General features: G+C 36.9%; 1 protein-coding gene across 3 annotated transcripts in view; it reads left to right on the top strand.

The window, feature by feature from the left end:
* nfatc3a (nuclear factor of activated T cells 3a) overlaps window positions 1-12,998 on the top strand; it is a 105,068-nt gene extending 92,070 nt beyond the window's left edge. For all 3 annotated transcript variants that reach the window (XM_077228887.1, XM_077228885.1, XM_077228886.1), the window contains one exon: window positions 10,197-12,998. In XM_077228887.1, the coding sequence (XP_077085002.1) occupies window positions 10,197-10,276 (80 nt within the window). In that variant the 3' untranslated portion in view covers window positions 10,277-12,998. The remainder of the gene's footprint in view (window positions 1-10,196) is intronic.

Genomic DNA, 12,998 nt, shown 5'->3' with positions numbered 1-12,998 from the left:
AAGCTTTGCAGGTCCTATGGTGGAGAGAGAGCATACTCGGATGAAAACCGCTTCAGTGTTATTCCCATCGCTGATAGTGTCCATTGACTTTTGACTGGGCCACTCCAGGTTGCATTTGATTTAGCTATGATGACCAAAACTACAATGCATGAGTCCCTCCTGCAGGCATGTTTATTTGCCTCCCTTCGTTATAGTTTCTGTAGTACTCACTGAAATAATTACCCTTTCATTCACTTTATTCATATATGATATTTATGGATATTAGAGAATGAAAGGTGCTTGCAACAATTTTGTCAGTCGACTAGTGTGTGAATAATACATTAAGGGTAAATAAATATGTGTGAATCTGTGCAGTAGTAGCTTATTCATAACAGGAACTAGTAGAGTTAATGCTTCATTTACTAAAATTAATTTGCATGCTCAAGTTGCCTGGGACGTTAAAGTGGTTGGCAGGTCCCCGATCTTAAGAGTGTCATGGCATAGGGTGGATTCATTACACTGTTAATCCTTCTTAGCAAGAACTATGAGACCTAGTAAAGTTAGTAGTGTGGGGGAGGGAAACAGAGAGGCTGTATTTGGAGTCGCTTACTACCTTAGTATGTAACCATAGTATGTAAAAAAATATTATTTTTTTCTTTCCAGACAAATGAATGACCCGTTTATTTGTTTGAAGGACAAGCACATGACAAGGCTAAATGTCGTGCCCTGCTGTATACAATAGTGCATGCTCCCACAATGCAATGCACTCAATATGACCTTCCATTTTTGAAAAATATGTGAAATATACTTTGTGAAACATTATTCCAATTTAAAATAACTTTTATATTTTAATATATTTTAAAGTAAATTGTTTTCAGTGTGTACTGTGCGTAATACAGTGGCTACGTCCAGAATGGAATACTATGGTACGGCTTAGAGCGAGAGAGCTTGACCTCAGCTTCTGTGCTTATATGGATATTTTTTTGCTGATGGTGTGTTTATTTGAGCAGTACAGACAACAGACCACAATGGACTCCTTATTCAAAACGCAGCAATTTACTACTGAAAATGTGTTTGCTCTGTATGCTGTATTACACTAAAACCTGGACCAGCATCAATCATAGTAGATTGTTTTTTTCATGGATTTCTGATGAGAGTTCAGGCTAATGCTGTTCATCAGCACAGATTCCAGAAATGTCGTCATGTTTGTAAGATTTACCATTCCTGGGCCAGAATTTGATCACGGGGAGTCACTTCTGCTTTCTGGCATTCTTCAGTTACATATTCAAATGTGCAGTGAGTGTGAGTGTGAATGTGTGTGTGTCCAGAAGGATCCAGCATCTGTAATTAAAACACACACACAGTTCGCACACTTGGCCAGCCACATACTAATTCACAAATGTGCACTCATACACGCGCAGTATTTCAAAGTAGGCATGCTCAGCCACACAAATACTAACTGCCAACATGTTGCTCACGTATACTGTAACATTAGATGTCCTCATACAGTCAGTGTGTGAGATTGGATGAAGTTGAGCCTTTTTTAAAGTGAAATTTTGAACTGATTCCACCGGAGACTGTATCCTCCCTAAAGCACACACTATAAATAGGGTCTGTGTCATTCTGACTGAAGCTCTTGAGCACTGTCGAGTTGTTAAGGAGGTCAGAAATGAACTGCAAATAGAACAGAACACCGCTCCAGTCACTGACATAAACCTTCTTTCACGTCAACATACAGCTACCACTGTTAATGAAATGTACAGGATGTTTTGCTAAAGCATTATGCTTGGCCTATTTGAATAAACTGCAAATTTATAAACAGTATTTAGAAAAATGCAAATAAAAAAATCTCAAATTGCATTTATTTATTTACCATATCCCATATATTAATATGTATCATGTCATAATTATGATTGTTTATTGCATTCAAGTATAAACTTGAATTATAAACGTTTAAATTTTTCTTGCTGTCTTGTCTCATGTCTGTTCATAAGAGTCATGCATCAGTTTTTATGGTTAACTGTAAGCGCTCTGCAGCTGGCTGAAAGTTTCACTAGATTTAAATGTAAGTTTATGTATCAGTCAGACTCTGCAGTTCTTAATCACACTTTCCTGGCACTTTTATGGCCCCAGATACTTTAGTTCCATTTGATGAATCACTTTTCAGCAGAATTCAGTGGCTGTCACTCTGTCAGTGCCATTGCATTCTGGGAGTTGTGTGATTTCTGTGATCGTTTAAAACCTGGTGTTTATTTACAAATCGCACCGGCTTTAATTTCCAAAGCTGTTTTGATACTGGTTAAACTGGTTTTAATAGTGCTTACAAGCAGATTGTGGTAGGCGGGAATCGCACCTGATATTCTGGTCCTATTGGTTTTATTCCAGGTCTGCATGGAGCCAGAGCTACAACTGGATGGATTAAAGATTATTTATATAGAAAGCTAATATTAAAGGTCTGAAACTGTTTGGGGTTTATCATGGAAAAATAAGAATCGTTCGTAAGGCGGTGTGTGTGTGTTTGTGTGTGTGTGAACAGATGGCACAGGTGATGTCAAAGACTTGCAGGTGGTGTTGGGGAGGGGCTACGGACAGACTGACAGATGGATGACGAAAAAGCAGGGAATTGACACAAACACTCTCAAACAGATAGGTCATAGAAGGAATAGAATATAGTTATTCAAAGAGTATTGTAATTTGAGCAGTCTACAATTAGTACCACTGCATTTATTTCTCAACATGATATCCGTGATTAAATGTAGACTGCTTATGTGCTGAGGAGGCCAGGCCGTGTGTGTGTGTGGGTGTGTGTGTGTGTGTGTGTGTGTGTGTGTGTGTGTGTGTGTGTGTGTGTGTGTGTGTGTGTGTGTGTGTGTGTGTGTGTGTGTGTGTTAGGCGAGCATAAGGAGTTGGGTGCCATATTTTCCCTGATGAGTTTGGATTAGTTCCCTCATGCTGAACAGGAGGAGCAGTGTGTGTCAGTACTTACTCTAGTCTTAGTCACTTCTCTTTTCTCTTGCCTCATCTCTTCTCTCCTCTCTTTTTAATGTCAATTGTATTTAATTAATGTCCTCCCAGAGGTCTGTGTTTGAGATGTGTACGCAGGAGTGTGCTTGTGCTGATTTCTTCTCGTAGATGTCTGTGTGCAGCTGCCACCCCGGCATGAGTGCACTGATCTGGGTTAATAATAGGCAAAGGCCTGCTGTCTTCGGGTCCCGTATCCCTGTCGTACTGTATACACACACACAAACCCAGAGCTAATATCTCAGTGTCAGTCTGTTCCGCCATTGGATAAGAGTTAGTTTTAACGTGGAATTTACTAAAGTAACAATAATCAGTTGTTCTGAACTGCTCCTTATAACGTATATCCTCATATTATGTGCTGCCCTCATCTGTTACGTGTGTCTGTTTCCCTCTTTCCGTTTGTGGGTACGGAAACTTCATTGTGCAACATATCCCAGGTCTGTAGTCTTTAGCCAGTTGTAAATGACTGTCAAATTAATAACAAAACTCCTCTCATCTCTGGGGGAAAAAGAGAGTGTGGAAGGGAAAAAACTGAGCTCTGGGCCCAATACAGCTCGTTAAACACAATCAGAGAACTCTTCTGAATCCAGTGGAAACCTGGTTTTGTGTCATCTTTCCGTATTTACAGTTTCAGGAGCATAATTTTGAGGTTTTGGCGGAGGCGTGCAGCGGCATTGTGGTCGGTCCAGTTTGCAATGCTGTGGTGTTTGGCTGCAGAAATGTGGCAACGGTGCAAAGATCCCCGGGAATTGATGTGAAAAGGGTGCGCTCCCTGACTAGGAAACTCCAACTTCACCTTATTTAGTGCACTACGATTTCTGCGATGCGGAAAACATGGACGGAATCGCGGAATCCAGTCATAAAAACTGAATTTACTGTATAATGCAGAATTTAAAGGAATTTGTCACATTTTTGATGAATTAGCAAAAAAGCAGGTAAGTACACTTAAATCAAATTGCAATATAGACTAGTGTCTATGAATATTAAACCGCAAAAAGACAAATAAAAATACGAAAAAAAATTTATAAAAATTAAATATGAATCCTACATGTTCTGCGTATCTCTGTATGAATGAATGGAGCAGACGCGTGGTTTCATTTACCCCACACACACACACACACACACACACACACACTGAAGCACGCGTGACGCTCACAGTGTTTTCAGCCTCTGCCACTACATGAATGCATGTACTTCATCTCCAGAGCCACTCTGAGAGTCACTTCATGAGCATTTTACCATTTCATTTGATAAAACTATCATCATATATCATAAACACACAAACTCAAAGGTCTTCATCGCAACCCATCAAATTAAAAGTTCAGTTTAGCTTGAAATTGTGACAGAAATATATTAAAGTTGTATAGTAAACTGTAGCTATGTCTCAATAATAATAGTAACACTAATAATAATAAATTATGATTATAGCTTTATCTTTTAAGGGATAATAACAATTTTACTTCCGTTTTAATTTTAAGAGTAAAGCTCTGTAGTGCAGCACTTTGTTTGACAAAAAAGTGTGTTTCATTTCATTTGATTAAAAGATAAATTAAATAAATGTTTAATGCCAATATTTGATTGCCAGAAAAAAATTAATACAACAAATTAAAATAATAATAATCATAGAAATAGAAAAATGTTTTTAAAAAAATAATAATACTATTTATTATAATATTTGTTATTAATATTAGTGTTTATTTTTTATTCCATTAGTTAGACATGCTTTTTGATTATAAAAATTTAACTCAACCATTAAAATGGAATCCAGAAATGGAATAGAATTTTGTAAAAATAAAACGAAATTTTAGAAGAAAAATAAAACATATTACATAGAGCCCTAAACAAGTATTTTTTTGTTATACAATTTAACATCACTTTATTAAAAGTTTAAGTTCTATGATTTAAATTAATTAGACATGCTTTTTGATTACTAAAATTTAATTCCCAAAATATTTTAATGGAATTTGGGGGAAAATAAAACTGATTTCATAGGGCCCTACTTTTTTGTATATTTTGATTGGGTAATAAAATGTTCTTTCTGATTTATCTTTTTTTTTTCTGTACTATTGTTTTGTTCACCTAAAATGAAAATTGATTTAATTAATTTCTGTATTCTGTGTAGTAAAAAGATATTTTGAAGAATGTCTGTAACCTAACAGGTTTTTCTGTGAGGGTGAGAAAATTGTGAATTTAAATGTTTGGGTCTTTAAAGTTAAGTTCAATATTGTTATACTGCTAATATTGTTGATAAATTGCTCTTTGATAAATTGCTTGCCTTGTATTTGTTTTATTTGGCAACTTTGCTCCACTGTCTATCTCTAAATTACTGATTCAAAGTTCCTTTATGAATCTAGTTATAGAAAGAAAATGTGTATTTGGGCAGAGGAGGGAGGCGAGAATAATTATGGTAAGGAGTGCAGCATGTGTCTGTGTATGCACTTTGTGCTTTGATCTTATCATCTTAGTTATAAGGACGTGCTCCTCCCGAACTTTCATTAGTAGCATTTTGTTTTATTCACCTGGGCTAATCTACTCACTTGAAGAGCTCCTTCTAAGTATTTGTTTATTTATTTTCCATAGTTGAAAAACACATTGAAACGCAACAATCGGCTTGAGTTTTTTACGGCACCTACACTGCTATGCAGTTTTTCTACGCTGTACTGATCGTTAAAGCGAGTGACTAATCATGTAAAATATGTTAAAGAGGTTGCTGAAGCCTCTGGTCAAAGAAAATGGGGGTGAATCACTGGCTGACTCTTTAGATGGGGAATCCACAATATGATTCACAGATCAAACTAACTGCTCCCTTGTGCTCTCTCAGCCACCGTTTGACTTTCTTACTTGCACTCGCTTTTTTAGAGTTGTATAGTTTACTGTACATTGTTACCGAGGTCATAAGGTGTTGAAAAAAAAAAGAGCACCCTGTCATCAAACATAGTCTAGATTTCACAGTACACATGCTATAATTTTGAAGCTACAGATCAGTTCATTTAAACATCTGACTTTTTTTTTTATTTTTATTTTTTTTTAATGGAAATGGATGTTCTCTATCAGTTGCTCTGGCTGGTGAGGTCAGTCTTACCTAGTATAATACTTTCCATCATAACACAACACAGTCATTGCTTTGAATATAGAACAAATATATATATATATATATATATATATATATATATATATATATATATATATATATATATCATCAGGATCTCACCTACAATGGAATTACATTACATAGTTCCTGTTTTAGGAAATGGGTTCATTTTCTTTTTTTACTTTTGCAATTTTGCAACTCTGTTAATTTCTAAATACAGTTTAAAATGTTAGTTTATTTGACTGGTTATTTTCTAGAAATATTCATTTAAGTAAAATGCACAACATGTACAAAACTATCCCAGAATTGATAAAAGGGTTTCAAATTTAGCTTAAATTAAGCTGTCACTTATTAGGACTAGCTTGTGTGGGACCACATTTTTGTATTTCCCTGAAGTAAAAAAAAAAATATATATATATATATATATTAGTTTGATCCAGTAACCAGTTAGTCATTATTATTGTCAGGTTGCCCATGTGTGGTCATTCAGAAAGTGACAGCCCATCTGAATTGATGCCTTGGTTAAGGGTCAGCCAGTGCAGCGGCTAGTCCTGTGATTCACAGTCTTGGGGGAGCACCGTCAAACAATATCATTTACCCCTGCTCAGAGTTTTGCTGTCGGCGAGCTCTCAGACTCAGACCCTGTATATTATATGTTAATAAGGGATGGCCCCTTCAACTCATCCACAGAGGATCCCCTGTTTAAAGACTCTACGCTGAGACTCAAGCGTTATGCGAAAGAGATCGAGATGAATCATGCTTTCTAACATGTGGGGAAAGACGATGTTGAAACCTCTCAAGTCAGTTGCTGCTATATTGCGATATATTGCACAGTAACTTCCCGTATTTCACTGAGTCAGATGCATCGCTAATATCGACAAAGCTCAGCTCTCAGTTTAGACATTTACTCCCTCAATATGTTGTTGAGATTTGTACTATGTGTTCTATTATTCACAGTAAGCAACTGTAATGGAAATGGAACGACTTGTGAGTCTATAGTTTTGGATGCTCTGTCGTGAGGTGACTTGCTTTCCAAACTTTTCCAAATGTTGAACAGAGAGAACGCATTGAAACTGCAAGCGTGTATGTGTGTGTTTGAATGAACATGAGAAACTACAGTGTGCTTTTGTGTCACACAAAATGGAAAAAGTGAGAAAAGAAAACTGTTGATCTAGGAGGAGACAGGAAAATAACGTTTTAAAATAGGAAAGTCCTCTTCAAAGTAGAGTAAATACCGTGGCAGATGACATATTAGACTTCTCTAAAAAACGGTACCCTTAAAAATCTGCCAATACCACAGGCACACCACAGACGCTGATTAAAAAGCTGTCTGGATTTATTGACTGACTGTGTACTGACATACATTTTTTTATTTGTTATTTTTCTCTTTACCAGATGTTTAAGTGTGCGTGTTTAATGCTCCATGGCAATAGCTAAATTAAACCATATTGTGCCATTAGCCTTTTCTAATTTCAAAAAAAACATTTCCCCTACATTTTTTTATTCCATTATTGCTTTTAAAAGTATCTTCAAAATTTAGTTGTTTATGGCACATTTAGTGGAATTTGCACTATAATTCATTTATTTTGTTTAAAATGTCGTAAACACCTTTGATGAAAGTTGAAAATTATTGTATAAAGTGTGGAGAAGATGCTGACATTTATATTTACTCAGAATGTTTCAGTTGTATCAGTCTTCTACAATGTGTGTGAGGTTGTGCAGTGGAGGTTTGTGCAGTGTGTGTGTGTGTGAGATTGTTTGTGCGGCGTGAGAGGCAGACAGCACGTCGAGTGGCTTTTAAAGCAGAACTCACAATCAGCCCAGTGCAGGTCTGCATGTGTAAAGTGTGTTCATGCAAGAGGAAGAGCCGCCTACGCCAACAGGATGATCTGTGACAGCGGCTGGGCATTTGAAACACAACACACACACACTTAGACATGCAACTTTCACACAAAACCATCACAAAATTATAACATCAACCACATGAGAAATGTACCAAAACAGCGCTAAATGTCGAACGCACAAAATAACCGTGAACAGCATACACTTAATCAACATGAATAAAAACACTAATAAAAGACTGTGCACAAAGCAAAAAAATATATAAGCTATAGCTATATATATAGCTAATTGTTAGTTCTTGTGACATTTCGATTTTTTTAAACACCAAAGAGTCGTGTGTAAGCAATCACAAACATCAGGAGCGTTACATATTAAAGCACACTACACAACTACTTTAAATATTCACCCTACATAAGGACTATTATAGTAGATGCTCATTATCTAGATTTTCCGAGCAGATCAGCACTGTCCCTTATATGGTATTCTGCCACTTTTTTGTAACACCCTCTGCCATATTTCACATTTAAATACACATATTCTTTAATTTACCTTTAATGCTATTTTTAGCACCAAGCCCAGCTCTCTTCCTTTTGATGTCTTTTTTTACCAAATTACTGTTTATGCCGTTATATACATCTACTTAAGCTTGGCTCTAATCCTGTGTAGGCAATAGAGCGGCATATTTGTTCACTATGACTGAGCTCACCTTTTTTTTTAGTTCTGTTGGAAAATGTTGTGAAACATGGTCCATCCCAGTCAGTCATGGTTTGTCTGGATAAGGAATGCAGGGATTATTAACTCGCTTGCAGAGGCAGGCTCCCAAATGAATGATACCTGAGGCCCCCTTGAACAGTCAAACCTGTTTATCTGCTCCTCGGCTTTTCCCTCACATTTGTCATCGCCTTTTATAGATGTGTTTTTTACTCCAATGACAAGCTTGGAAATCTGGTGATTGAATGTTGTAGTGAGTGTGTCAAAACTCGCCATCTCTCCTAAGGAACAATCATTTTTTCCACAAAGTAATGAACCGTCTTTGCCCTAGTTCTCTCTCTCTCTCTCTCTCTCTCTCTCTGTTGTATATATATATACATATATATATATATATATATATATATATAGGATGAAGTTTTGTATTATGATTGTCGTTGACTGATTTTGTCATGACAGCAATATCGTCGTGCTTGCTAAAACAAGACACGTTATATGCTATATATGAGAAAGTCCACTATCCAGTAGAGCACGTGGAGATATGGTCACATTTTCATTGCATTAATCAGAACCCTGCTGGGACAAACTGCTGCTTGCTTAACATCGTTCTCGCTGCCTGCTAAAGTAATTACCACACTTGCTGCACTGTCTTCTGGGATGGAACATGTGTTTTAACAATGGATCAATTTTATACAGGCATTTCATAGTGCTCTAAAAGCCCAAGCCAACAGGCGAGAGGAAACGTAATCAAAGGCCATTAACTCATAATGAACTGATGCAACTGCCTGCACTAAAGCCTAGTAGTAAAAGAAACGGAGGATGGTTTTATAGCCTGTGTTGTGGTCATTTTAATAAGACTGCTGCTTTCAGAACTTACATCCTCACGCACACAGACCCACATTCGCACACAACTGTTTTCTGAATAGTCGCATAGCAAAGGTCTTTTTTTTCGACCCCCTTTTATTTATCTTTTATTTCTATCAGCCCTCAAGGATGATGTCTGTACTCGGCTTTACATAGCTCAACACTGCCCTTCAGTGGTTAGATGCAGAAATGGTTCTTAAAATCCTCAGTATGAACTTGAAAAAGCTCATTCTACTGTTCAAAACTTTGGGGTAGTAAGATTTTTTGATGCTTTTAATGCTTCAATTCAGAAAGGACATGTTCTGTTTCAAATAAGTTCCTTTGAACTTTGTTTATTAAAGATACCTGAAAAAAATTATCAGTTTACTCAAAAATATTAAGAAATGTTTCTTGAGCAGCACCAAATCAGCATATTAGAATGATTTATCATTTGACTCTGGAAGACTGGAGTAATGATGCTGAAAAGGCAGCTTTGACATCACAGAAATAAATTAAATGAAAAGTTTAAATTATAATAATATTTTACAGCTTTAGTGAGACTTCTTTCAAAAACGAAACAAAATAAAATTCTTACCGACCCCAAACCTTTGACCGGTAGTGTAACTCCTGCCATATCAATCTTTGAAATATTGTCTTTTTCACTTTTGGATTCCTCCTAAATGTAAATAATGTCTCTTTTTGTGTCTTTCAGTGAATGAGATCATAGGCAGAGACATGTCTCAGGCCCCAGGGGCTCATGGGGGCTCTCCATCTGCACACAGTCAGTCCTAGCCCACAACACACCACGTCAGACTCGACACAGAGACTCATCACAGGACCCCAGAGCTGGTTGGCGAGATTCCACCCAGAGTTTTTACCCAATAGGCTAAAAACCACCTTCCCCAGCCCAGCGTGGATCCAGAAGCAATTTAAACAAGTTATTACTTACTCTTGATTCATGAACAAAGCTATATACTGTATGCAAAATCAGGTGTACTTTACACATGTGCAGACATGGTTGAGTGGGAGTAAACTTGGATTCATTCTCTTGGAAATAAAACCAATAATTCAGGGCTCTCTGACAGCATGATGTATTATTATTTGTGGCTTGCAGATTCACCCCTCAGATTGGCTAGCTATGCAGTCGAGCACCCTCATTTCTGACCGGAATATGCAGCAATTCTACAGTCACTTTAGTGGGATAGCCGAGGGCTGCTCGAACCGTGATAGATGCCCACGTTTCGCCTTCTTACCAGCAGAAACGCTGCCTTTTCTAGTACTCATTCTCCCAGTGCTGCCCTCTAGTGGACGGGCCCTCAGGTCTGTAGTAATAATATGCAACATTCCACATGTCTAGTGACCTTTCTGAGCTGTAGATAATGTTTAATGATTGGCCCATTTCCTCTTCAGGTTGAACAAATGCCTTATATAGTAGCTGTGATCGTTTTCTGCTGATTTATATTAGTTTTTTCTTCTTTCTTTTTTTGAATGAGGACATGGTTCAATCCAGTGTGTGTATTTTATACTTAGAAGTAGCTGAGCTTCATCTTGTGTTCTGGAGTGCTGTGAATTGTGTTCGTCCAATCTTACTTTCACAGTGCTGTGCTTTAAAAGTCAAAGGAATTGTTCTCAGACAGATAACATGTTTTGTACAGTTGCATGGGAAGGTGAACTAATGACCATAGACCAAAAGGTCTGAAGAGAAGTAAGTCTATATATATATATAGTGTGTGTGTGTATATATATGTGTGTGTGTGTGTGTGTGTGTGTGTGTGTGTGTGTGTGTGTGTGTGTGTGTGTGTGTGTGTGTGTGTGTGTGTGTGTGTGTGTGTGTGTGTGTGTGTGTGTGTGTGTGTGTGTGTTGACTATGCTGAGACTTGCTTTGTGCCTTCGATTAGAGTAAAAATTATGCATAAACATGCTTTGGACAATAAAAAAAAAAAAATTATAGGTTTGATGTCAGGGAATGGCCTTTTTTCTTGTTTGTTTTTTTTTGGCCCATAAAAGGCTGCGTCCTGACAATCAACAAGTGAATTATCTGGTACTATAGAGCAGTGTTTCTCAACCCTGCTCCTGAACGCTGCACGTTCACTGGCCCACACTGCACGTTTCCAGGAGCAGGGTTGAGAAACACTGCTATAGAGTGACTTGCAAGCCACTCTCAGTTTGTTTCCCTTTTGTATTCTAGGACTTTTCATAAAGGTTGAAAATCAAACCAGCGTCCAAACCTATCAGCCCATCTTAGACAATTATAGCGCTCATATTTGCTCACAATTTGCTCTCATGTACAAAAACAATTTAGGCAGGTTTCCTCTGTACTTCACTCTTTGGGTCAGACACAGACGACGGACACTGCCAGAGCACATGCCGTTTGATGATAACAAATCTATGAATTTTTATTGGTTTCTTGCCTTAAAATTTTAATTTGGAGATTACAGTTGTTTTTGCAACTGTTTTTTTTTTTTTTTATGAAAACTGGCACAATTCAATTAAGATAATCTTTTTAAATCTTTTTCAGTCTTTGTGAGACACAGCTGTATCCATGACTGTTAATTATGTTTGAAAGAGAAAAAAAATGCTATGCACTATAAACCTGCCTTCTGCCTATAAGAGAAAAAAAAAGGAAAAAAGAAAACCTTGATGCCTCTAGACTAGATGCTGTAGAGATGCTTCTTCATAGAGTAGTATGCCAGACAAGAGTTCTGTGTGTCAAGATGTGTCTGTTCATGCACAGAGCAAGCGTCTTAACGGCTTTGTGTGTATGTGCTTCTGTCAGTTTGTATCCAATGAATTGTAAATATTTGTTTTTGTATCTTTAAAAACCTTTGAATTTAAATGGTGTAAAAGCACACTGATACATTAGGCTATGCAAGGATGGACATTATGATGGTGTGACATTTTCAAATATACAAATAGCAGGTTCGTTTGTTACTCTTGCATCTATAATGTATGTAAGTATATATATTTTGTTGTATGTAAACCCTTACATATATTGTTTTTAATGCCACTTTTGACTATTTAATTTAAACTATCAAATATACATAGGAAAGCCTTAACTTGTGTTAAAATCTATTTTAGAGAATGTGTGTCATATGGTTTGAGTTTGATTTAGGAATAGTGTTTTTTGAGAATCAAGACAGAAAAACAATCAAAACAAACTGATGGGGAGTTCTGGGATGAAGCAGGGTCCCACGATTTGCACCTATTTTTACTCTTTAGAAACCAAAGATGGAACAATGTGTTCCCAGATGACAACGCAGACACCAGAACTCTATTTTTGATACTTTGAAATGGTTGTCATTCCTAAAGTTTGGGGAGCTTGGATGGTTTGTAAAATAAAAGTACAGGTTCAGTTGATGTTTACGGAGCCTTGTATTGTTGTTTCATGTACATTTTGTATTTAACATTTTGTAATTTTTAAGACTGCAGTGCTTTTTGAAATTATTCAAAGGGAACACCATGCGGCATAGGCTCTTCTGAGGTAGTGTATCAATAAAAATAATAAATGCCCAAA

This window comes from Siphateles boraxobius, unplaced genomic scaffold (assembly GCF_051911475.1).
Source record: "Siphateles boraxobius isolate OS27281-9 unplaced genomic scaffold, OSU_SipBor_1 130, whole genome shotgun sequence".
Classification (NCBI taxonomy): domain Eukaryota; kingdom Metazoa; phylum Chordata; class Actinopteri; order Cypriniformes; family Leuciscidae; genus Siphateles; species Siphateles boraxobius.
Note: the sequence above shows the minus strand (reverse complement) of the source record. Positions and strands in the feature narration are given on the sequence as shown.